At 44.8% G+C, this 26,828-nt stretch overlaps 1 protein-coding gene across 2 annotated transcripts in view; it reads right to left on the bottom strand.

The window, feature by feature from the left end:
• Positions 1–26,828, bottom strand: part of SEPTIN7 (septin 7) — a 158,568-nt gene that overhangs the window by 53,193 nt on the left and 78,547 nt on the right. For both annotated transcript variants that reach the window (XM_082258647.1, XM_082258646.1), the window contains exons 3-4: positions 22,466–22,566; positions 19,738–19,872 (exon numbers count right to left, since the gene is read on the bottom strand). In XM_082258647.1, the coding sequence (XP_082114773.1) occupies positions 19,738–19,872; positions 22,466–22,566 (236 nt within the window). The remainder of the gene's footprint in view (positions 1–19,737; positions 19,873–22,465; positions 22,567–26,828) is intronic.

Below are 26,828 nucleotides of genomic sequence, written 5' to 3' on the forward strand. Positions count from 1 at the left end.
CAGTAATAATTTTTAAATAAAATGTCAGATTGGAGAATCTCATTTTAAACCAATAGGAACCATAGATAACTTAAAGAAAACTTTACTGAAATAAATACGTATTGTGAGCGTATTGAACACCGGATCAGTATCACAGGCAAATAGATCACACTTCAAGGAGGAGAAGTCAGCAATGGTAGTCTACATATTTTATTCCCTACAGGTTGCTTTACAGTGGAAAACAGCATTCTAATCCAATTAACAATGCACAATGTCTGCACTCTGAGTCTATAAATACAACAAATTCATAAAATTGCTAACATTATTATATTATAGTAACTGGAAAAAAATTACAAAATCATATTAGAAGAGAGAAATGTGATTATCTAAGACTCCACAAAATAGGCTGGGGAAACATGCACCAGAGTTCTTGTATTGCATAAGAGTCATAGCTAAATAGAATTGGAAAAAAAAAACCCAGCAATGAAAAAATTGTATTTAGATCTGCAGTCCATTAACCTATTGATATTTTAATATAAAACTATTAGCATCTGTTTAATCAGTAACCCTGCAGTGTGGCAATAAACAGTACTCTAAGAACTTGTGTAGATGGGTATTTTTATCAAGCGCAAACAGTCTTCTACATCTGAATGCATTGCAAGGAAAACTGCATTTGTCCTGCACTGCAATCACACCTCAATACATTGCAATAAACCCCGTTCCACACACACACAATCAATCATGTTCTGTAGTAATCAAGCAAGCTTCAGCTATAGTCCCCGAATCTTAGCCACACCCTGCTGACATGTTTCATCCTGCCCAATTAGGGTGAAACATCAGAGGGGCGTAGATAAGATGACTGTCTGTAGCTGAAACCTGCAGTCACTACATGATGCGATTGGTCGATTTGGAGTGTGGTCCTGGGTTTAATATTGCAGTAGGAATGTGCTTCTGCAGAGGATAGCACCCAAGTATGGGGGGAGAGAGCTAACAGGAGGGGACACAGGAGGCTTTGGAGCTGCGTTATTCTTTATATATTGACACCTCAATACATGCTGTGTCCTAAGAAACAGAAACCAAACAAATGCAGCCTCTATACGGTTATCTATACTGCTCTACTGAAGTTAATGGGAACTTACCTATATGACACACATCAAACATGGGAAACAAAGCCAATCTACATGCGCCCTAAAGCCTGGAAAATACGATGAGACTATCGGACGAATGATCTTCCATTTATTTTTATTTTGCATGCTAGTCTCATATCGAAAATGAAAAGGTTACTAAAGTTTTGAAAAATTCTCGCACGACAGACTACAACTTGGGAAGTGAAGTAATGTATTGTATTGTAAATTATTCTTTCGTTTAGATTTTATTTTTTCCAGACGAACACGATACTGATTAAATGACAATTATTCATTCTAGTATTGCACAAGAAATTTCTTTGCGCCTGACCCTTCGAAACATTTAGCATGAACCCTCACGATCGGCTCTCGAAAGTGGTGTACTAACAATCAGATTATCGTACGATTGCTTTGAAAGCGGTGTTTTTGTCTGATTTTCTCATCGCATGTACTAGGCATTAGGGTAGACATTAGATGGCAAACTCCTGAGCTAGTTGGGGGGGGGGGGGGGGGAATAATTTACATTTCCGGTGACTTGGCAAGCCCTGTCACACAGCATAGTCAGGCATATGGCACCACTTACAGTTAAAGCTGAAGTTTAATGTGCTATATTATGTTTTTCCAGATTCCTACATTATATATTTCCACCAGTCTTACGCTTCTGTATGCATCCTTAGGGAACAGCTTGTAAGGGAACAGCTTGTATGCTGAGAGCGTGCTTTCATCACAGTAACTGAACTATCACAGGCAGCTCCCGATCATGTGACTATTGGGAAAGCCAATTTAGGAGGAACTAAATGCCAGGAGGTGGAGGCAAGTTTTCATATCTTGTGACCATGCAAACCACTACACGTCAAAGCTATTGCGGTAAGTAGAACTGTATTCAAAAGTCACTTTGGATTCTGTTGAAAAATTTCCATATGCTTTAGCCAACTGTGCTAGCAGAGAACAAACCGATAATCTCTGCCTGGTAATGGCTAGGGAGGGATGCTGAAACTCCATTGAAAGCTAACCATTTATACTTCGAAATCAACCTATTCCCCCATCATCACTGATTAGCAGCTGCACTGCTGGCTTTTGTATTGAGACAACAGCCATGGCTGCCTGAATATGCGACCAGTGACTGTAGTATGCAGTCACTATTCAGCTAACAGATTTCCATCGGGCACCTTCAGTTTTAAAGTGGACTTTTGTTGATATACAATAGCTGGTATCAATTGAATTGGTCAAAATTCAAGCTGTGCATGGCCAGCATTACAGTGGAATCAGATCTGCAGGGCTTACACACCAAACCCCTATTAACACTATATTGTCAAAAGTATTTGGACCCCTGCCTTTACACGCACACAAACTTTAATGGCATCCCAGTCTTAGCCTGTAGGGTTCAATATTGAGTTGGCCCACCCTTTGCAGCTATAACAGCTTCAACTCTGCCGGGGGCCGATGTCCACAAGGATTAGGAGTGTGTCTATGGGAATATTTGATCATTCTTCCAGAAGGGCATTTGTGAAGATAATTTGCTCCAGTGGGAGAAAAAAAATCCTTTATGATCCCCTAAGAGGCAATCTGATATCTCCTGGATCAACTTTACGTTTAAATATTAGTATCCAGTTTTATTATGTGCATTAAGGGATGATTCAGTTAGCTAGAAACCATCTATATATTTTTTTAGTTTTTTTTTTTTTAAATAATTCCAGGACGGATAAATCCTGCTTAATTATCTTTGTTTATAGAGGGGTGGGATGCTGTATTTGCCATAATTAACCCTGTGTCTGTATTGTGCTGGCAGATCTCATTATTAAGAATGTAAGTGTAAAGTGAGAGCTAAAGATAAATAAATGTGAATAGCAGCTAGCACAAAAAAAAAAAAAGTTGAATATACAACCTCCAAATGACAGTATATAGTGAATATGAGTGCAGCGCTAACAATTATAATTGGACAACTGAAAGACCCACATACAAAAGTGCAAACAAAGAGAAAAAAAATCCTTGTATGGTGATCAGAGTATATACAGTCCAAAAAAAAGTCCAACAATATGTGCAGCAATCAACCGTCATTTGCCTGGTTCATCACATTCAGAAATATTCCTTCTGTGACTGACACAGAGTGCCAAAACACTCACCAGATTTAAGCAAAAACAACAGCTGTGAGATCCCGAGAGTGAAACACCCCGTGGGAAGGGGCCTACATGCTGATGTCTCGACCCCAGCGTCTTTGTGATAGGAGCGGCGGTCTTCCATGTGCGTTTATGGCAAATATTTTTTATGTACATGTACTTTTACATTTTAAATAAATACTACACTATATTTGTATCATTCTGGCTCCCGCTGGTGAGCTTTTTTAAGCAACACATTTCGCATGATTGGCAATCGTGGGACCGGTATTGCAGGCCATGCTTCCAATATTCTGAATGACACCATTACGGGGTTTGTTTCATTTCAGCTTCTGGTGAGTATCTGAATGGTGAAGGGAGAGCACAGTGAAGAAACTTTTTGTAATACAAGGGGGGTTTCACTCTCGGTATCTCACGGCTCTTTTTGCTTATATCTGGTGAGTGTTTTGGCACTCTTGTGTCCGTCATGGAAGGAATTCTTCTGAATGTGATGAACCAGGCAACTGACAGTTGATTGCTGCTGCACATATATTTGGGCTTTTTTTTTGGACTGTATATACACTCTGATCACCATACGAGGACATTTTTTTTTTCTTTGATTGAACTTTGTATTTGGGACTTTCAACTGTACAATTATAATTATTAGCGCTGCACTCATATTCACTAAGATTTCATTATTAAACTAGATTTGAACACTGTCTGTCCAAATAAAAGGTTAAAGATTTAGAAACTGGCCTTCTGCATTGTATGTTAATAAGAGGAAACAGTCTGTCCATTCTGAAATCATTCAGAAAGACTTGCAGTCTGCCAGTGAGTAGGCCTTCTGAGAAATATCTAGAAAGTAAGAAATATCTATTAAAAAAAAAAAAAAAAAAAAAAAAAGTACTGTCTGAATAACACCACAACACATAGTGGGGGTTTCCTAAATTTCAATACAAAAGTGGAGATATACTTAAAGAATAAATCTTAACGTCATTTTGGGAAACGTTGAATGAAAACTAAATACATGAACAGCTGCCACTACCATACAAATTATGTCTCACAACTATAACAGTAATGACAAAGTAGCTGCCTGTGCAGAAGTTCACTGACTCAGAATTGATGTCTCCTTGTCAATTATTATTACAGAGACATATGGATCAATGGTGCACTAGACTACTCAGCCATATGCAATACAAAAGGACTACATTAATGTAATCATCAGTGAAATTACAGCTTTAAAGTGGCATTAAACCCAAAAGCCAACATTATATTGCAGCTTACTAAACCTTAGATGTGATGGCTGCATTTATTTTCACCTGGTCTTCTACGCTCCAGATGACGTTGTATGACAAAACGCGTAAGGCGTGGTTTTGTTACGTCAATACGTCACTTCCGGTAACGGTGGTTTGAGCCGTTGGAACGCGGAAGCATCGCGGCGAACACCTTATACTGATAGTGAACTCCCTAAATGTGAGTGGATGCTACTTGCTCTAAACACAACTACCATATACTACGCAATGGAGGCTTCTTTTGTGTTCTAGTGACCGGGGAACGGCTGAGTCATCTGCCTTACGTGTGCGGTAAGCAGCGGTGCTATCTGCGGAAATCCACAGGCACCATATCTAAAAAGCACATTATCACTCACGTGGTTTATTGCTATATTGGCACTCAGCACTTTATATACATATGTGATATAGGATATGGTACACTAAACACAGCCCATGCATTGTTTATTGAAGTTTTTAACCAGCACGTAGCACTTTGTATTTAAAGGGGCACATGCACTGTATGCACCATATGCACTTTATCAAATACGGAGGTTTTTATGCAGTTTATTTTTTACTAATGCGCACAAAATACACGTTTATTGTTGAATATTTTAAGTGATAGAGCCATTCCCAACATTGTGCACTTTTTTCTAGGCAGTAAGCTTGTTCAACGGAACAAGCTGTCCTGCAGATGTAGCAGTTAGAGGGATGGGACAAACTATTTCTCTTGACAGGGGTGCTGACAATTATAAGCTCCAATTTAAATAAAACCTGTATCCCTAAAGTAAAAGATTTATTTTTTCCCTGTATTCGGCTTATAATGTGTTAGCTGGAATTTGCTTCAATTTGTTAGTGTATCTAAATCTGCTAGAACATCTAACACTCCCCTTCCCCTAGGTTTAAAACAATTCTGCTGTCCAAAGGTGTTTCTGCGCACTTTCATCCAAAGTATAGGTGGTCTAATGAAGGCATTTTGTTTCTTTCCAAATCACCAGGTATGAACAGAAGGGGGGAAACCTTTAAAAATTAAAAAAAAAAAACATGATAGCAGCCACTAAACCTGATGATTTGTAAGCTGCAATATGTTGCATTTTTGGTTTTGGGTTGAATAACACATTAACACAATTAGTATGAGTACAGCATTACTCCAAAAATTTATTCTGATTAGTATTTTATGTGATAATCAATCCCTCCCCCTGCACAGTATACCTGTATACCTCTCAGCAGCTATTAAGCATAACATAGATCTAATCTTCACATGCATGGTCATGTTTATGAAAATTTGCTTATCCCTGTGTGCTGTTATCAAAAGTTTTATGGCTGCTTTTTATAAAATGCACCCAGAGAGCCTCATTTCTTGCTTCCCATATCTGGGACTATAGTTTACCGCGCTGAAAAACTACATGTCCCAGAATTCAATGTGTGCTTGGTATGCCTGTACAGGAGGGGCAGATGAGGTTAAAGAAGGGGGAGGTAGGGTGAAAACAAGACACAGCCGAAGACAGTGAAATCACCCTTTGATACTCTAAAAGCGGTGGTTTAACGAAAGGAAAATACTGTATATAAAAGAGGAGATACATTTCTATGCAATTCAGAATGATATTAAAACTAATGGTGCCCCCTTTACTTAAAGTGTAAGTTCACCTTTGCAGAAAATCTGTAAGGTGACCTTACACTGGATCCCCCTCCCCTTCCCCCTGGTCCCGTTGTATCCAAGTCCCGCATTCTCCCACTGTCAGACCCTAGGACTCTCCCCTTCAGTGGTCTGGGGATTTAAAATTCCCTTTGCTTAAATCCCTTATTTGTACCTCCTAGCGTGATTGAAAAAACTGGATTTTTGTCTTACTGTAAAATCCTTCTCTGATGTTCATTGACGGACACAGCTCCATATCTTCTTTGACCCTTGGGTTATGCTGCTTTCCATAGGAGTAGGACTAGGCAGAAAAAATTTAACTACGGCCCCAGGGCAGTCCTAGGGGGTAAACTCCTACTTCCTGCTATAGGACTTCAACAAGCAGTGTCAGAAAAATACATAACCCAACTCAACAGAGGTGGGTGCTGTGTCCGTCAATGATCAGAGAAAAAAAGATTTTACGGTAAGACAAAAATCCAGTTTTCTCTTTCGTTCATTGACAGACACAGCTCCATATCTTCTATGACCCTTGGGATGTCCCAAAGCAGTGTCAATATGAGGGGTGGGAAAACACAGCAGTGGATATAATTCCCAAAAGTGGCTAAACATAGTCAACCAGGTAAACTAGGAGCTTAACCAGGAACAACTGGAGCTCCCGAACAACGAAAAAAATACACCATCAAGAGGCAGGAGCCCCTGCAATGGCAGCATGCAAAACTTTGCGGCCAAACGCAGCATCCGCAGATGCAAGTACATCCCCCTTGTAAAGCTTTGTAAATGTATGCTCAGACGACCATGTGGCAGCCTTGCACACCTGGACCACTGACGCCTGATGACTTAAGGCCCAGGAGGCACAAAGCGCCCTTGTAAAATGCACCTCAACAGGGAAAGGAGGAACCTGACCCCTGATGGAATAGGCCTGCACCACCATCTGCCTAATCAATCTGGCAATGGTCACAGCAGATGTGGCCTGCCACTTACAAGATCCATTCGTAAGAATAAACAAGGAATCCGATTTCCGAATCGACTCACTTGCCGCCAGGTACACCCTGATTGCCCGAACCACATCCAGGAAATATAAAGCAATTTCTTTAGGATGTTTTGGCTTAGGGCACAACAAAGGCAACACAATGTCTTCATCCAAGTGGAAAACCGAAACTACCCTTAGGAAGGAACGTCTGACAGGGACAGAGCACCACTCTCATGTGAACCACCAGGTAAGGTGACTGACAGGACAACACAGCCAGCTCCAACACCCTGCATGCAGAAGTAATATCAACTAAGAAGGCCACCTTCTGTGAGAGCAAGCAAAGGAAGTTCACAAATATTTTGAAGAACCGACAGTCCCAGATTGAGGTCCCACAGAGGTACCAGGGACCTTACTGGAGGAGCCAAGTGGCAAACCCCCTGGACAAAATTGTGAACCAATTTGCAGTCAACTGTCATTTGAAAATAATTGCCAAGGCGGAAATCTGGCCCTTGATGGTGCCCAGAGCCAAACGCCGATCTACACCCTGTTGTAGAAACTCCAGCAGATGAGATACCGAAAAGGAATGGGGGGAAACCCTCCGAGACCCACACCAAGAAATGTACGCCCTCCAAACTCGATAAATCTACCTAGAAGTAGATTTTCGAAATTTAACAGTGTAGGAATCACCAAATCCAACAACCCTCTATCCTTCAGTACCTGGCTTTCAATAGTCAGGCCGTTAAAGCAGGATGGAAGATTGGCCCTTGAGACAAAAGATATTCTCCGAGAGTCTCCAAGGAGAATTGGCTACCAGCCTTACGAGGCCTGCGTACCAAGACTGGTGAGGCCAGCCTGGAGCCACCAGAATGACTAGAATCCCTTCTGCCTCGATTCTGCGCAGAAGTTGGCAGAAGCTGTAGTGAAGTAAAAGCGTAAATCAGATGATACTGACCCCAAGGGGCCACCAGCGCATCGGCCAAAGGATCCCGAGATCTTGCCACAAACCTCTGAACCCTCAGGTTGAGACGAGAGGCCAACAGGTCCACATTGGGAGTTCCCCACCGGAGACACAGTTGTTGAAACACTAAGGTGAGATGAGACCATTCGCCCGGCTCCAACGCCTGTCGACTTAGGTAGTCCAGCCTGCCAATTTTCCACCCCTGGAATGTGCACAGCAGAGAAGGCTGGAACCTATTGTTCTGCCCACCTTAGAATGCCAGCTACTTCTGTGGCCGCTAGGGCACTTTTGATGCCCCCTTGATGATTGACATATGCAACAGCCGTGGCATCGTCCGATTGAATCCTCAACGGGCACCCCTGCAGATGATCCGTCCACAGGGACAGGCAAAGCCCGATTTCCAGTAACCAAGACACCTCCCCACATGGACAGGCTGGCATCCATGGAAACCACTGTCCAGTACAGGAGGAGAAAGGACTTCCCCCTGTCCAAGCGCCGGGGAATGGAGCCACAAATCCAGGGTCCCTTCGCACTCCGGCTCAACAGGATCAGATTGTCCAGAGATTGAGGATTCTTGTCCCATTTAGTAAGAATCTCCTTTTGCAGAGGCCTGTTATTAAACTGAGAAAACAGAACGGCCTCGAAGGTGGAGACCATCAAGCCCAGCACTTGCATGCGAGTCCTGAGAGACGACCGCCGGTTGGACATCAGGAGCCGAATTACGTTCCACAACTTCAGCAGTTTCGCCTCCGGAAGAAACACCCTGGCTGAGGCTGAATCCAAAGTCAGGCCCAGGTAGTCTAGGTTGTTGGACAAGAGTCAGAGCGGATTTCTAAAAATTCAGTGTCCAGCACAACTCTTGCAGAGTTCGCACAGTGATGTTCAGATCAACTTTTAAGACAGACGGAGACTCTGCTCGCAGAAGAAGATCCTCCAGGTACCCCAGTACTGCGATCCCCTACTGCCTGAGCAAGACTAACACAGGGGACAAGACTTTTGTGAACACCCGAGGAGCTGAGGTGAGACCAAAGGGTAACGCTACGAGATAATGCTCCTCTCCCACGACAAAGCGATAAAAAACGCTGGTGCCCGACATATATTGGGATATGAAGGTAAGTGTCCTTGATATCGTTAGAGGCCAGAAAATCCCCTTGATGCAGGGATGCCATCACCGTGTGAATGGACTCCATCCGTAATTTCTGAACCCGCACAAAGCGGTTCAGAGCCTTGAGGTCCAAGATCGGACGGACTTTTCCTTCCTTCCAGGGAACAGTAAGCAGATTTGAATAAAATCCCTGAAAAAGTTCCAACTCTGGAACCGGCACAATTACCCCCTGTGATGACAGATTCTGCACCACTCCGTAAAGGCCCTGCAACCGATCCGGGGACAGGTGAAAATTGGAATGGAAGCACTGCGCCGGAGGCAAGGACCAAAACTCGATCTTTTAACCGGACAGAAACAAAGATGTTCCCCCACCCCAGATACGGGTGAGGGCGTTCCTTCAGGCAAAGGAGGACTTGTCTGCGGGGTCAGCAGAATCCGCTTTTGACTTACCAACCCAGGGTCTCTTGGAGCCTCCCGCAAAGTTAAGGGTGGGATCTTGATCCCTTGTCCCGCAAACTGCTGGACGAAAAGGCAGTTTGTGAGCTGAGAAGAGAGGACCACATTTTACGACGAGGCTCTTTACTCTTGGCAACCTAAAGAAGCCGAGTACTCTTACCTCCCAAAAGACCTTTAATGATCTCTTCCAAAGAAGCACCGAACAGACGGTCTCCTACAAAGGGTAAATCAGTCAGCACCTTTTTGGAAGCATGGTTCACAGACCAGTATTTCAACCAAATCATGTGGCGAAGGATCACAGCTGTCACAGACATCCTGCAAGCCAAAGGGGCCGCATCACAGATATACTGTAACCCCTTATCAACTGATCCGCCAGCTCTAGAGGATGTTGACCTCCTTCCAGATCCTGGTGCAGAAGCTTCGACCATTCTGTTAAGGTCTGGGAGACCAAGGTGATGGCAAATACCGGCCTCAAAAGTGAACCTGCCTACGGTAAAAACGCATGAGGCTAGTGCCTTATCTCTCTTGTCCACAGGGTCCTTAAAAGACGGGGAATACTCCACTGGAAGAAGCGTGGCTTTATTCAATCTGGAAGCCTGAGAATCCACCATCAGCTTCTTCAAAAGAGACTCCTCAAAGGGATACCTCCTAGCGAAACGCTTAGTTATTCCAACCATGCGTTTTGGGGGATCCCCACTGACTAGCGACAATCCACCTTGGATGGTCTATGGATGCCAAATTGCCCCGGCACAGCATTAGCTCATTAGATGTGTCCTCCAATTTTAAAGTTTCCCGCACTGATACAATCAGTGCCTCCACAAGCGTCTTTTCATGCGCAGTCGTAGTGGAATAGGATTAATCCTCACTGTTGGAGCACTCAGGGTGCGTGGACGCAAACCCCATGGAGTGACTCGCATCCATGGTGGCCAAATCAACCTCAGAATCTGAGGAGGCAGAGGATACGGGTGAAGGCGGGGAGCACTTCTTGCTAGGTCGCTTTTGAAGGGCCATATCAACTTTGGACACTAGTGACTGCAGGACTACTGTCATGGCCACCATGGAAGACCCAGAACGTCCCGCAGCTCCTGAGAGTGGGTCAGGTGGTGACACATGCTCCAGGGATTCAATGGTTAAACCGGAGACTGCACTCAATATGTGGAAAAATTGGAACAAAAAAACCCACCTCACCACTGTAGCGGTAGTAGTCCCAGCACACAAGCGGCGCTGCTGTAGCAGAAAGAGGGAGCTGTACACCTGCAGGGGCTCACCACCACCAACTTAGGGAAGGATACAGAGCACCAAATTGCTTGCCATGCAGTGATTAGAGAGGACGAAGCGCTGTCACTGCCACTAGAGACCCACCGTCGCATTACCGCTCCACAGGCTACAAGAAAATGGCTGCTGCATTGATTTTTAATGGGAAACTCCGAAAACCTGGCCGCCAACGCTTCAGAACAGCCATCCAAATTAAAATGGCGGCGCCACACCAAAAACCCCCAATGGCCCTCCAGGTACTTTTAGTCCGCTAGGGGGGGCACGAACAGGGGACCCCACCCCTCCCCCCGACATTGCCACATAAAATTTTATTGTGAGCCAGCTGCGGCGGCGCGCTCCCTCCCCCTCCAGTCTAACACCGCATGACCCCTTACCTGAAAGTAGCCAGGCCACCCTGGGGAGGGGAGACTAAGGGGGGTAAGTGAGGGTTATTTGTGCAGAGGAACCCCGCTAGTGAGGGGGAAACACCATGCGGGAAAGGCACATAGGGGGCCTACCAACCCGAGGTCGGGGTCCACGTTCACCCCAACATTTTCCCAGAGAAGAGGGGGGACACTACTCACCACACCTGGGAACCGAGCAGGCACCACTCCAGACAGTCCCCTGCATCATCTTGGAATGGGGTTGCTGCGGGCAGGAGGTGCGCTGCGACTCAGGTCGTAACCAGGACTTTGCGTCCTCGCGAGGGGTTTCACTCGCAGGCCACTCCCCCGTCTAGTGGGGTTATGTCGCGGCCAACCTAGCGCGGAGCTAAAGTTGGGTAACGCTCGCTGGACAGACTGGAAGACCGTAAGGATCTAGGATATCCAGTGCGTTGCCCAGTCCGGCAGTTGATTGTAGTTCTCACAGGAACAGAAAATAAAAGAAAAAAATAATTTAGAAAGGAAAAAATGCCAGGACCAGAGATCCTACCAAGAAACCAGGTCCTTACTCCTGACTAGGCAAAAAAAACTGAAGCCCGATATCAGGGCACCACCTAGGACTGCCCTAGGGGTGTAGTCAAATTTGTTTCTGCCTAGTCCTACTCCTACGGAGAGCAGCATAACCCAAGGGTCAAAGAAGATATGCTGTGTCAGTCAATGAACGAAAGCGTAAAAGGAATTCTAACTGGTCAGTGCCATCCATATGATGGTGCTGACCAGTCAGAATCCATCTAGCCAGTCTTGTCAGCACTGAGGAGAGAGCAGAGCAGGCCACAGGGATTTCAAATCACTGGACAGGTAAAGCAGCTTGCGGTGTCTGGTAGCTGGGGATTGCTGGACTCTGGTACAGCAGGATCAGAGGGGTGGGGAGGTGATCCAGTGTAAGGTCACCTTACAGATTTTCTGTAAAGGTAAACTTAACCTTTAACTCCATTGTTTAATTTACAGTGGTAGTAAAGGCTAACGTTTTTAAAAATGCTGCAACCCCCCATGCTTCATAGCCTTTAAAAAAAAAAAAAAATGTGTGTAAATACTTGAGTGGCTCACTGAGAGGCTGAGCCAGGTGCCAATCCAGGCTTCTGGGTGGGTTCTGACAAGATAGTTGGGATCTTTCCAGAGCCTGGACCAGCTCTGTGAGGCCAGCCCGCTGTGTGCTTAAAAAACAGGTCACAGGAGTGCAGAACCTGCTGCACTGCTGTGATCCATAGGAGAAGTGTAGCCAAAAAAATGGATTTTTGTAAAATCTTACCGTAAAATCCTTTTCTCTTAGCTCATTGACAGACGTAGTCCTCGGTGATACAGCACCTTCGGGTTATGTTGCCTCCACAGGAGCAGGACTAGACAGGAAATAAAAATGCTCTGGCCACACCCCAGGGGCAGTCCCCGAGGGTATATCCTCTCTCTCTCCGCCACAGCAAATCAGTTATGTCACAAAAGCAGTGCTTAGAGATTTTAACCCAACCCAACTCAAAAACAGAGGGGCGGGGACTACGTCTGTCAATGAGCTAAGAGAAAAGGATTTTACGGTAAGATTTTACAAAAATCCATTTTTCTCTATCGCTCATTGACAGACGTAGTCCTCGGTGATACAGCACCTTCGGGAAGTCCCAGAGCAGTATCACAAATGAGGGGTGGGAGAATGGAAATCAAATCCCAATCTAGAAGGCCCAACCGGTGCCAACTAGAAGTTTACAATGCTCATCCTTAATGATGAGACTCAACAAAAAGAAATTTTTCAAACAGAAAAAAACCCTCGAGGTAGACCACCGGTCTTCTCAAATTGCGGCCTGCAAAACCTTGCGGCCAAATGAGGCATCCGCCGATGCCATCACATCAATTTTATAAAATTTTGTAAAGGTATGTACCGACGACCAGGTGGCCGCCTTACATACCTGGACCACTGACGCCTGATGGCGAAAGGCCCAGGAAGTACTGAGCGCTCGAGTGGAGTGCGCCCTAAAAGGGAACGGAGGACTCTGACCCTTAATAGAATAAGCCTGTACCACCGTCTGTCTAATCCATTTGGCAATAGTCGCGGCAGATGCAGGCAACCCCTTTCTGGGGCCATCCGTGATCACAAAAAGTGAATCCGTCTTACGGAATGATTCCGTAGCTTTCAGGTATACCCTGATTGCCCGAACCACATCCAAGGAATGCAACGCATGTTCCCGATGATGATTGAGCTGAGGACACAAGGAAGGTAGTACAATATCTTCATTCAGATGAAAATCTGAAACCACCTTAGGAAGAAAGGATGGCTTAGGATGAAGTACTACCTTATCCCTATGAATCACTAGGTATGGGGACTGGCATGATAATGCAGCCAGTTCTGACACCCTGCGAGCAGAAGTGATAGCCACCAAGAAGGCCACCTTCTGGGATAAAGTAAGCAAGGGAATCTCCCTGATGTTTTCAAAGGGAGGTTTCTGTAGAACCGACAAAACTAAATTAAGATCCCAGGGCGGTAAGGGCGCGCGGACTGGTGGAGCCAGGTGCCGCACCCCCTGGATGAAATTCCGCACCAAGGACTTGGTAGCTAAAGGTTTCTGAAAGAAGATTGCTAATGCTGAAACTTGACCCTTGATGGTGCTCAAGGCTAGTTTCTGCTCAACCCCTTTTTGCAAAAAAGCCAATATTCGAGTCACCGAATAGGTATGTGGAGGAAATCCTAAATATTCGCACCACGCAATATAAGTCTTCCATGTGTGATAATAGACCTTGCTGGAAGTCGCTTTCCTTGCTTTAATAAGGGTAGGAATGACTGAAGCTGACAACCCTCTGTCCTTCAGTACTTGGGTCTCAATGGCCAGGCCATTAAAACCAGCGACTGTAAAGCACGATGATAAATTGGTCCTTGAGACCACAGACACTCCCTGAGACGAAGTTCCCACGGAACGTCTGCGACTAGCATGTCCAAGTCGGCCAGGCCGGCTTGACGAGGCCAGCCTAGAATTTCTAGGACCACTGGCGCTGACTGGATCTGAACCAGGCGTCCCTAGAGCTATCTGGCCCCGACCATCCGAGAAAGTCTGGTCGTTTTCTGTTCCCACACATTTATCAGATACCGGATTCCTATCAGGAAGGGTGATCTTTTCTGGTTGAACCTCAGGGACCGAAGTCACCCGGCTAGAAGCTTCTTGGTCTGTCTGGTCAACCAGATCCGATTCCTGTGGGGAATAGAGACTAATCTTAGGAAAAGGTAAAGGAAAATATCTATTCAGGGAACGGTGACTACCGCTCCCTGTAGTACTTAAATGTTGGAAGGGAAGAATCGCACCGGTAGTAGTAGTCGATGCTCGATCTAATGTCCTGAATACCGGTGAAAACGTCCCCCCCACCCTCAACCCGGGTGGGGGCGCACCTTCAGGCTGTATAATCCTTTGCTTCGGGTTTGGCTGAGTGGATCCTCTGTTTGTCCGACCAGCCTTTCTTGAACCCTCCTGGAGGAGTCTTGCCTTTCCCGCTTGTTCCAGCCGGGCGTACGAACCCTTTATGGGCGGTAAAGAAAGGTCCTCGCTTGTTGCGAGGTCCCTTCGCTTTAGCAGCCTGTGGCAAAAAAAGGGCTCTTGCCCCCAGTGGCGTCCTTAATAATTTCATCTAGGGTGGCCCCAAATAGGCGATTCCCCTGAAAGGGGAGATTCGTCAAGGTCTTTTTGGAACCTAGGTCAGCTGACCAGCATTTTAACCACAGCACACGTCTGAGGATTACCGCTGACATAGATGCATGCCCTAATAGGGGGGTAGCATCCAAGGCTGCGTCACAGACAAACTGTAGCCCTTGTATAATCTGTTCCATCAAATCAGATGTTCCCTGGGGGATATCTTTTCCCCTTAGGTCTTGGCGTACCAATCTCGCCCATTCCGTAAGTGTCTGGGAAACTAGACCAATAACAATTACTGGTCTAAATGCTGACCCTATCAGGGAGAAGATAGTGCGGGACTCCGCTTCCATCTTTCGATCCACCGGATCCTTAAAGGACGAAGTGTCCTCCACTGGGATAACCGTGGCTTTATTCAGCCTGGAAATAGGTGGATCCACCACTGGTGGTACCGTCCATTTCTTAATGAAGGATTCCTCAAATGGATAGCGTCTAGCAATACGCTTGGAAATCGTAAAGGTACGCTTAGAATGCTCCCATTCTCCTTTAATTTTATTACCAAAACACTTGGGTACAGGAAAAACCTTCATCGTTTTAATGGGTTTGTTAGTACCAAAGGGAATCTCTGTTTCAGTTGCCTCTGCCGGTAAAACCTCAAGTCTTAAGGTTTCCCGCACTGCCACAACTAGTGCGTCCACCAATGCTTCTTCCTGAATTATAGCGGGAGAAGGAACGTCCTCCTCACTGTCTGAGGGAGCTTTACCTGAGGTAACAGCCCTTGCAGAGGGACCTGCAGCTGCAGTGACCATCTCTGAATCTGAGTCAGAGGTGTCAGATAATATAGGGGTAGGCGGGGGTCGCTTCCTTGACCCCCGTCCCTGACAGGCTGCCTCCACCCGAGCCACCAAAGACTCCAAAACTGCTGTAAATGCATCCATACTCTGTGCACCGGCGGGTCCCGTGGCCCCCTCGAGGGAAACAGGTGGGGGTATTTGTGTGGCAGGGTCCATGATTATTCCAGTAACTTCCCGGATAATACAATTCAATTTTAAATAAATAAAAACTTTTTTTTTTTTTTTTTCAGACCCCCAGCGCCACAAAAGCCCCTTAGTGTTACCTGCTAGGGATCCCTATCGATCGAGAGAGAGAGAGAGAGAGAGAGAGAGAGATAGACCCCCAGGCTCACCACTTGATGCTCAGAGTTAACTGCAACAGGTTACAGCGCTGTGTTCACAAACAGGAAGTCTTTTGGCTGGCTGCCCAGGAAGAAAGGAGGCGGCTCCGCCCCTCTGCACGCCTTCCGGCGCCTCCCCTAGCTCCACGAGGTGTTTGGATCACCTCAAACATGGCCGCCCCCATGCTGGAGACACGAGGCTACGCCAAAATGGCGGCTCGTGCGATCCAGCAAAAAAAAATGGCGGCGGCCTGTACCAAATAGCGGCGTGCTGCAGAGCACACAACACCTTCTCTGCATGGGGATTTGGCGTGGTTGGCGGTACCGGCCCTGGCGGACCGCATGGCCGTTCGGAAGGCCTGCTATTGCTGGAGATTTGACTAGGAAGGCAGTCTACATGTCCGTGGCTTCTGACTGGTAGGTACTTATTATCACAGTAAGATTCCCATACTGCCACTGATTACAATCTTTTTAACATGTATACAATTAGATTGTTAGCTCCCAAACCAAGCCTCCTGGCTTTTTGCACATAAAATCACACTCAAAGTAGGGGGATCTGTGCCATGTTATAGGATAGAGGGGGATTCTACCTTACCATACAGAGAGGGGCCCGCGTTCACCACAAGACCCGTCAGGGGAAAAGGGGGAACATACTACTCACCATACCGGAACCAAGCGGGCACCAACTCCTGACAGTACCCCTCTCCACCGGGGCGGGAGGGCTGTCGACCAATACGGACGCCGTGACTCATGGTCCTTGGCGTTTCAGCGAGACGTTTAACTCGCGGGGTCAGTCCCCCAGTGGGACTATGTCGCGGCCGACCCAGCGCGGAGCTATGGCCTGCACGCGCTCGTAGGCTGAACTGGGGTGACCACCGGATCTCAACATCCAGCCCGTCGCCCAGTTCAGCTTTCTTGCTTGAAGATCTCACAGGAACACTGGAGAAAAAAGCTGTCTAAAAAATCTTTTTAAGAAAAAAAATCCTGCCAGGACCGAAGATCCCAGCAAGGTATCTAGGTCCTTACTCCTGACTAGACAGAAAAAAACTGATTTGCTGTGGCGGAGAGAGAGAGAGGATATACCCTCGGGGACTGCCCCTGGGGTGTGGCCAGAGCATTTTTATTTCCTGTCTAGTCCTGCTCCTGTGGAGGCAACATAACCCGAAGGTGCTGTATCACCGAGGACTACGTCTGTCAATGAGCGATAGAGAAAAGCTTTGGTTATACCTTTCCTTTATATTTGTAGGCCCATTTTGCTCCTCACTGCCTCCCAGCTTCAGACTCCCCAAACTTGTGGGTAGCAGAGGAGCAGGCACAATGAGGACACAAGGAACTAATATGAATGGACATTGCAGGCTCCTGCTGCTGTCAAAATTGCTAGCGGAAGGGGAAGCAGCCTACAGGCCTAGGCATTGAAACAGAAGGGTGGCTTAAAGGGACCCTGTAAGGGGATGGAGCAACCAAACAAGGTACCTGAGAAGAGGCAATTTAGCAGATGAAATGGATAGCAACCACAGGGTTGAGAAGTAAACAGCCAACATGGTGCAGAGTTCTGTAACAATACATGCTTTTAGCTTTTCAAGGTTTATTAACATTGTAATATCTATTGTGCCCTGCACTGCAGAACCCGTTTTATCATTTTATGACACTCTTATTGCAGCAAGGAGAATGGATGGAAAGCACTTTAAGCCAGTCAGAGCTCTATACCTTTCGATAGTGCAGACTGTAAATGTGTGTAAAGGAGCCGAGAGAGAGAGCGGGATGAACTAGTTTGTGTGTTTGTTACTTCAAAGATCGCTAACAGCTAAGTATAGGTCCTAGACCAGGCTGCATTGCTAAATGCAGTGTAGCAGTTAGTCCACAACCTGGCTATGCTATCTAGCAGGAAGGACCACAAAACACTGGTGTAGCAGAATTACAAATCATCTAGGGCTGAAACAACTAATCGACAAAATCGATAATATTCGATAATTACAATCGTTGTCAACGATTGTCATTATCGATTAGTTGATCCTTCGATTAGTTGTGCTCTTTCCTTGCCTGTCAGCGAGCTGCATTCACTGTCTCTCTCACAGCTCTGCACTTCCGTGACCTCCCCCCTCCTTTCCTCTCTGCCTTTCCTCTCCGCCTCTTGCTGACGTCAGTGAGGGAGTCAAGTCAGTGAGTCAGATCGAGGCGAGGGAGAAAAGAGGAGAGAGTAGCAGCATGTAAGTGCCGAGCTTACAGTGTTAGTGTCCTGTCCAAGCATTGCAGAATAAAACAACAGAATAAAAGCTTATCCAGATAAAAGAGTTAATATTCCTTATAAAGTGCCTGCAATATTTTAATAGAAAAATAAGTGATTAAAAACGTCCATATAGCACATATAGGTCTTTCTATGCTCCCCATTTCATATCTCTGGCTGACATGGATGTTTTTATTCACTTATCTTTCTATTATAATATTGCACCTTATAAGGAATATTAACTCTTTAATCTAGATAAGCGTTTATTATATTTACAGTATATAGGAGCTTAATTTAAAAAAAAAAAAAGTTTTGGTATAAACAGTGATGTGTAATGTTAATTGTAAAGTTTACGTTTTTGTTTCTGCAGTTTGTGTGCGAGTGCCGGTTCACACTTGTGCGATGCGGGAACGCTGTGAATTTGCAGCGTGTTCCCACATCGCAAACGCACATCTGGCAGTTCACACTGCCATATGCGATACGCAGGGGGTGTCAATTAAAAGTTAACGACACCCCCAGTTGCGATCGCATATCGCAGTGCGATCTGCAAGTTCGCACAGAATCGTAACGCAAAAGTGTGAACCACTGTGCAATCCGATTCTGATGCGGCTCAAAAAAAGCCTCATGTGCGAGTTTCCTGCGAATGCAGCCATACAAAGTGTATGCCTGAACTCGCATCCGCACATGAGATCACATGTAATTTAGGAGCAGTGCGCTCCGAATTACATGCGATCTCGCAAACCGCACAAGTGTGAACCGGCACTAACACTCTGTTTGTTCATTATTATTTTAAATAAATGAAAAAAAAAAGGCAGTTTTTTCATGATTTTATCCGATTAATCAAAAAATAATCGGCAACTAATCGATTATTAAAATAATAATTAGTTAGTTGCAGCCCTAAAATCATCTCACAAGTAAAAGATTTTACATGCAGTAAATGTAAAATGTATTTCATCTGCGTTAGCTATCTGCTTGCAGCTCAGCTTTAAATTGCTTTAATAAATCCAGATCTCATTCCCTTGCATCTTTTGTACATTTTCTAAAATATAGACAGCGGTGTTTGCTTTTACTAATTCAGAGATTGCTGGATTAAAAAAAAAAAAAAAAAAACGAAGTCTGCACTTTACTATTTCTCAATGAATTCAAGGCTTTCTCCGATTGGCTGAGGTGGGAACTTTGTATACATTAATACAAGGTTTCTCTTGGATGATAGAGAAGAACTGAGCCCATCACTCTAATTCTAGCAGCAGAGAGGAAGTCGCTCATACTGCTGCCACCTACTGTATGAAGTTATTGCTAATACAGTCTACTAAAGAACACACAGCGGCCGCATCTTTCTGAAATAGAAATAGTTTGTTGGGCATACTTGGACAAATAAACCTGGAATTCAATGTTAAAAAAACAGTTATACATTTTCAAAATTACGGTACAGGTCAATTTGCGTGAACACTTACCCGTGGCCTGAAGGTGCAATAAAGTACAAACAACAGTGCACACGGTTGTCTGGCATCTGACGTCTGTTAACACGAGATTCTGCATTAAGGTAGTCTTCAAATTTACTGTCAATATAGTCAATAACCGGCTGCCAACTGAAAAAAGAAAAATGCTTACTGTAGTTATTCCACCCAACATATAAGTAACAAAAAATTTGTAAAATTTTAAGTGGCTAATAGATTAGACCCTTAAAGATTCAATAGAACTATTTTTTTACTATTTTATTTAAAGCCTCAGCCCATGGGCTGAATATTGGGGGGTTCCCCCCTTCATTACACAATAGCTCAGCGGGGAGATCCCTGCACTAACATTGGATTGTTAGTACAGAGAGCCCCCCCCCCCCCCTCCGAGTTCTTACGTTTTTTCGTTCAACCCAGCGAAAAAAAAAAAAACTATTAGCGTGTACCAGGCTTAACTTGGGCGTAAATGCTTCTGTCAACTCTAAATTGCTCTATGTGAGCCGACTGGACAGATTCATCTCACTTTTTTATGTAAAGGAACATCAATTTGAATCTACAATGCCTATGAAGCTCTTAACAATGACACATGTGTAACTGCCTTGGAAGGGAAAGAAAAGGCTATACAATCAATTTGAAGGGGGGAGGGGGGTGGGGCCAAGAAATTGACACATTCTTTCTAAATTTTCCTATGTATGACACATTAAACTATGAACGCTTACATACCACTACAGAACAGCTTAGGATGGTAAGATCAGGGGTGATCTTACCATACTAATAACTAGCACACCCAAAGGCAATACACGTCTAAATAGGGCTGGGCGATATGGCTGAAAACTGTATCACGATATCAGTGTTTCATATCGGTCGATATCGATATATATTGATATTTTTTATTACCCATTTAAAATAAGGACCCTAGGGTGAGAATTCAGGGTGGCGGGCATGGTGCAGGAGAATGCAGGGTGGCGGGCATGGTGCAGGAGAATGCAGGGTGACTGGCATGGTGCAGGAGAATGCAGGGTGGCTGGCATGGTGCAGGAGAATGCAGGGTGGCTGGCATGGTGCAGGAGAATGCAGGGTGGCTGGCATGGTGCAGGAGAATGCAGGGTGGCTGGCATGGTGCAGGAGAATGCAGGGTGGCTGGCATGGTGCCGGAGAATGCAGGGTGGCTGGCATGGTGCAGGAGAATGCAGGGTGGCTGGCATGGTGCAGGAGAATGCAGGGTGGCTGGCATGGTGCAGGAGAATGCAGGGTGGCTGGCATGGTGCAGGAGAATGCAGGGTACTGGCATGGTGCAGGAGAATGCAGGGTACTGGCATGGTGCAGGAGAATGCAGGGTGGCTGGCATGGTGCAGGAGAATGCAGGGTGGCTGGCATGGTGCAGGAGAATGCAGGGTGGCTGGCATGGTGCAGGAGAATGCAGGGTACTGGCATGGTGCAGGAGAATGCAGGGTACTGGCATGGTACAAGAGGGCATACTACAGGAGATGCAGTGCTGTGGGCATGGTACAGGTAGACCATGCCCGCAGCACTGCATCCCTTGTAGTGTGCCCGCAGCCCTGCATAACGGCAGGTAGTGAAGCTGTTTCACTTACCTGTTCCAGAGGCGCCTTCGTTTTAAAACTGGCGCCGCCCGGCGCCGATACGTCATTGCGCACCCGCCGCCACCGCTCGTGTAATTTCGGCTATTCCCGGCCTCTCCCGAGCGGCGGCGGCGCGTGCGCAATGACGTGTTGGCGCCGGGCGGCGCCATTTTTAAAAGTTTAAACCAGTCGGAGCGGACTTTGATTTATCGTTCAAGTTTTCTTTTTGCTATCGAGCACGGGACTATCGCGATACCTATCGGTATCGTTTTATTGCCCAGCCCTACGTCTAAAGCAACAAAAGTAATCTCAAATCGTTTTATACTGCTAAGGATGTATAGTTTTTAATAATATGCTTTTATTACTGAATACATTATTTTTTGCATCAGGTATCAATTATACAAAAATCAAATACTTATACTACATATTTACTGCAACCAGCAAGTTCAGTAGCTTCCTGCAGCCTATTTACTAGTATGCTGTAGTACTGCCCAGCGAAGATCTAATTGCACAAAATGACTGAGGCTCCGTTCACATACTGAAGTCTCGGATCGCGGACAGAATCACAGCGATGGGATGCCCATGCAATTCCCGTGACTTGCAATGGCACTCTAAATGCAGCGCGATTTTGCCGCGATTGTCGCCCACCGAGTTGCGATAAAATTGCACAAACAAACCTGGGACGTCTGTCGCCCAAAAAAAAAGTACAAGATCTTATGGGCGACAGGCATCCTGCGATACTGTGTGTGATTTCAGCGCCGGGCGTTAATCATCGTGAGGATTCTGCCCACGATCCGATACGCCAGTATGTGAACGGAGCCTAAGAAGAGAAAAACACCTGCCTCCTAGCAGAGTCTGGACTCTTTGGTTCAGTTATACAGTACACAAGCGGTCAAGAACCATGCCAACAGTGCTGGCTTTTAAAAAGTCCGGCATAATGTTATGTATGTATGGATGGATGGATGTACTTATAAAAAAAAAAAAGTGTTAAAACTTCTCAACTAGAATCATTGTGTCAGGCTGTTGTATTAGTATTCATCTGCAGGAGCGGAAATTACAATCTGAAACAGTGCTAAGCAAAAAAGAAAAAGCTAGTTAGTGATCAAACTGTAAATAAAAATTATTGAAATTAAAACGACCATTACCAGTTGCTGTTATCCACCGCATCGCCAAACCCAGGTGTGTCTACTATTGTGAGAAGCAGCTGAACTCCACCTTCTTTTATTAGAACTTTTGACTGCTCAACCTAAAACACAAAAAAAATTAAGACTCGTAAGTAAGAAAATTCTGATATTCTTTATATAATACATAAATACAATACAGGCTGAAAACTAAGCCTCTCAGCAGCGTAGGGGTATGTGACCTTACAGAAAATCTGGGGGAGGGGGATTGGGGCCTACTAAGTTAAAGTGTATGTAAATACTCCCGATTAACTTATTTTATGATTATATTATTACTACATAGATTTGTATCCTATTTCCTCCCTTTGGTCTGTTAAATATACCACTGAAAGAATTTTGTTATATCTATTCGAGAAGTAAAAAAAAAAATACCTGTTGATCCTAACAAAAATCTTGTCCTGTCCTGCAGTCTAATTTCAAACAAGGTTATCAGGAAGTTTGTTAGAACTACAGAACACTTCCTTCCTACAATGGAAAACAGCAAGGGGGAGGTGTTCAGTATTCCCATCCTAGGTTGACAATCCTGCTTCACCATAATAAATACAGCACAGTAAGTATTGTCACCCTAAGACAGAAGAGTATTACTGATAGATCAACAGGTGAAGGTGTCAGCCGATACTTACTTCAAATTTCTACTCTTTCTGCACATTTGTTACTAAAGATGTAAACTTTACAAACACATTGGTTTCTTTGTCCGGCATTAAAGAGTTAACTGAACTGTAGAATGGTGAAGAAGCCTAAAATGTGCATCTTCGGTAAAAGATTGGCTGCACTTTTACGTTATTGCAGCTCAGAAGTCCTTAAAGCGGAGCTCCACCCAAAAGAGGATGCTCCGCTTGTTCGCACCCCCCCCCCCCCCCAACCACTGCCACATTTGGCACTTTTTATAGATCTGTGATCTATAACCTTTCTGGCATCTCCACCCCCCCCCCCCCCCCCAACCCAGGATCCTTCAGAAAACAAAACGTGAATCGCACATGGGCAGTAGCAAACCGGCTGTGAACCCACAAGGCTTCACTTCCTGTTTCCCTTACTAAGGATGGCCGAGCCTGCACCCAAAGCGGATTGAGCTAGGGGTGTCGACATTGCAGGATCCCTGGACAGGTAAGTGTCCTTATATTAAAAGTCAGCAGCTACAGTATTTAAAGCTGACGACTTTTATTTTTTTTTACAGACTGGAACTCTTTTTTTTTAGCAAATACAGACAATATCTATTGATCTTGCTGGGAATGCAGTGCCCTTGCCACTTTCTGTGAGCGAAATTAAAACAATGTTATCTTTTTTCTGTAAGCTACTAACCTTCCACTACTTGGAAGACATTTCCAAGGTTGAAGCAGAGCTTACATTTCTAATAAGCAAATATGGCTAGTCTCAAAGCAGTAAACATTAAGGTAGATTTACACTGTTGCAATTTTAACACACAAGTTCTGTTTTATATATATATAGGTGCATAAAGATCCACACGGCCCGAGGGCTAAAAGACTCCTTCACACACTAGCAGCGCTGTAGTCCATGAATGAACATGAATAAATAAATGAACCAATAAAGGGAAGTCCATGCATACAGTCCCAAAATGAAAGGAGGTAGTTGGAGTAGGTGTATCCTTGCAGAGACCCAAAAGACCTTCACCACACCGCTGTGTGCACCCTTAAGTGGGAACACTTACCAGAACAAATCTGTATATATGCAAAATACATCAGCCAGCGGGATCGCCTTAATCTCCTTGCACCTCTATGTTGAAACTCAAATGGGACCACCATCAGGTATCAGATGTAGACCACCTCACCAGCATATGGATCGTGTGCATGAGAAATAATAGAGCAACATAGCGTAATCCAGCAAAAAATATGTGCCTTTATTTCCCAACCATATCCCTTCAACAATTGCACTTACAAAAAACAAGAAGTCTTAAAAGCATGTCAGCAAGTAAACCGATTGTTCCTACCGCTCTCTCCCGTCCTGAACGCCCGCAGCCCGGTACCTGGCCGTGAGCCTCGAGGGAGCAGCGTGTGACAAGGGCTTCCTGCGTGATTACGTGACGCGTTTCGTCAGCAAGTGACTTCTACCGAGGGCGTGGTAACGTAACGTAAATGATCAAAATGATCAAAATGGGTAACCAATTAATTGGACATTACCGCTATCTCATTAATGAATAAAAACAAAAGCAGATATGTAAGCAGCATGAATATATAAAAGGCCATAAAGACCATATATATATATATATATATATAAGTATATATAAAATAATACGAAAATATATAAAAAAAGGAGAATTATTATTAAAAGGTCATGTAAAAATATATGTTATAAAAAATTATAAAACATTTTGAAGACCACTAGTTACTTTATGGCCTTTTATATATTCATGCTGCTTACATATCTGCTTTTGTTTTTATTCATTAATGAGATAGCGGTAATAACCAATTAATTGGTTACCCATTTTGATCATTTTAATATGAGTGGTATATCCAATGTCATAACCTGCTATATGTTTTTAAATCTGAGTGTCATTTTAAATTGAATGTCTTTGGATTATATTTCATTAAGATTTGATGTATTGTATCTTTGTATGACGTTATGCACTTTACATGAACATAGCCGCATGTCAGCACTAGGTTTGATATAGTACTGGCTAGAAATACTTGATTAAGTATTGGCTACATGATCCGCCGATGATCCGGATTGTACGGTATGTGTGGTTACGCATATCGGGTTCCGGACGGTGAAGGTGGTGATGCCGTGTGAGGGTGGAAGTGCGGCATACATGAGGAGCTTTGAGAATAGGGCGGAAGTGGGACGGACACTACCTTCCCACGTGATCGGCTCATCACCGTTCCCGCCCATTCCGATGCATGTAAAGAGGTGATTACGTTACGTGACCACGCCCTCGGTAGAAGTCACTTGCTGACGAAACACGTCAGGGCGTGGTCACGTAATCACGCAGGAAGCCCTTGTCACACGCCGATCCCTCGAGGCTCACGGCCAGGTACCGGGCTGCGGGCGTTCAGGACGGGAGAGAGCGGTAGGAACAATCGGTTTACTTGCTGACATGCTTTTAAGACTTCTTGTTTTTTGTAAGTGCAATTGTTGAAGGGATATGGTTGGGAAATAAAGGCACATATTTTTTGCTGGATTACGCTATGTTGCTCTATTATTTCTCATGCACACGGTCCATATGCTGGTGAGGTGGTCTACATCTGATACCTGATGGTGGTCCCATTTGAGTTTCAACATAGAGGTGCAAGGAGATTAAGGCGATCCCGCTGGCTGATGTATTTTGCATATATACAGATTTGTTCTGGTAAGTGTTCCCACTTAAGGGTGCACACAGCGGTGTGGTGAAGGTCTTTTGGGTCTCTGCAAGGATACACCTACTCCAACTACCTCCTTTCATTTTGGGACTGTATGCATGGACTTCCCTTTATTGGTTCATTTATTTATTTATTCATGTTCATTCATGGACTACAGCGCTGCTAGTGTGTGAAGGAGTCTTTTAGCCCTCGGGCCGTGTGGATCTTTATGCACCTATATATATATTTATGAACATATAGCAGCTGCTTTATTCATTGTGTTTAGGATTATTTTAGCGCCGGGTGAGCAAAGATATATTGTTGGTTCCGTGAGCGTACACTTTGCTCCTTTTTTATAAGTTCTGTTTTATGTTTGCATGCTTGGGTCATTCCAAATATTCAGCTTCTTAAAACATCACTAAACCCACATCACAAAAAGATTTAGTGCCGGTTCACACTTGTGCGATTGCAATGCAAATTTGCAGTGCGAGTTTACCTTGCGTTTTTCAACCAGCGCGATTGTAATGAAAATTGATTGCGTTGATTATGTTAATTAAGCTCAGGAGGGGTGGAGCTGAGGGGAAAACTAAAACAAAAAATAAGAATTCGCACATATCTGAACTGATAATGCGAGTCAAGACCGATTTACATTGATGTCTATGGAGACTAAATTCGCAGCGCTGTAAACTCGCACAAGACCCTTTTCATCATCGCATTATATTCGCATCTGAATCGCAACGCATAGATGGGAACGACCGTCGCGAATACAATGTATTTTGGGAATACATGCGAATCTAGACTTTTCATAACGCATCGCATTCACAGTAAAATCGCACAAGTGTGAACCGGCAGTTAGGCCCCTTTCACACATAGGTCCGTTTTTCATCTATCCGTTGACGGATGAAAAACAGACATCAATGCATCTCTATGTAAAAACGGACGACAACGGATGATCATCCGTTAACATCCGTTTTCATCCGTTGGAAAAAAAACGGATGGAAAAAAAACGGATGGAAAAAAAACGGATGGATTTTGAC

The sequence above is a fragment of the Pelophylax lessonae genome, assembly GCF_965119305.1.
Source record: "Pelophylax lessonae genome assembly, chromosome: 5".
In the NCBI taxonomy this organism is placed as follows: Eukaryota; Metazoa; Chordata; class Amphibia; order Anura; family Ranidae; genus Pelophylax; species Pelophylax lessonae.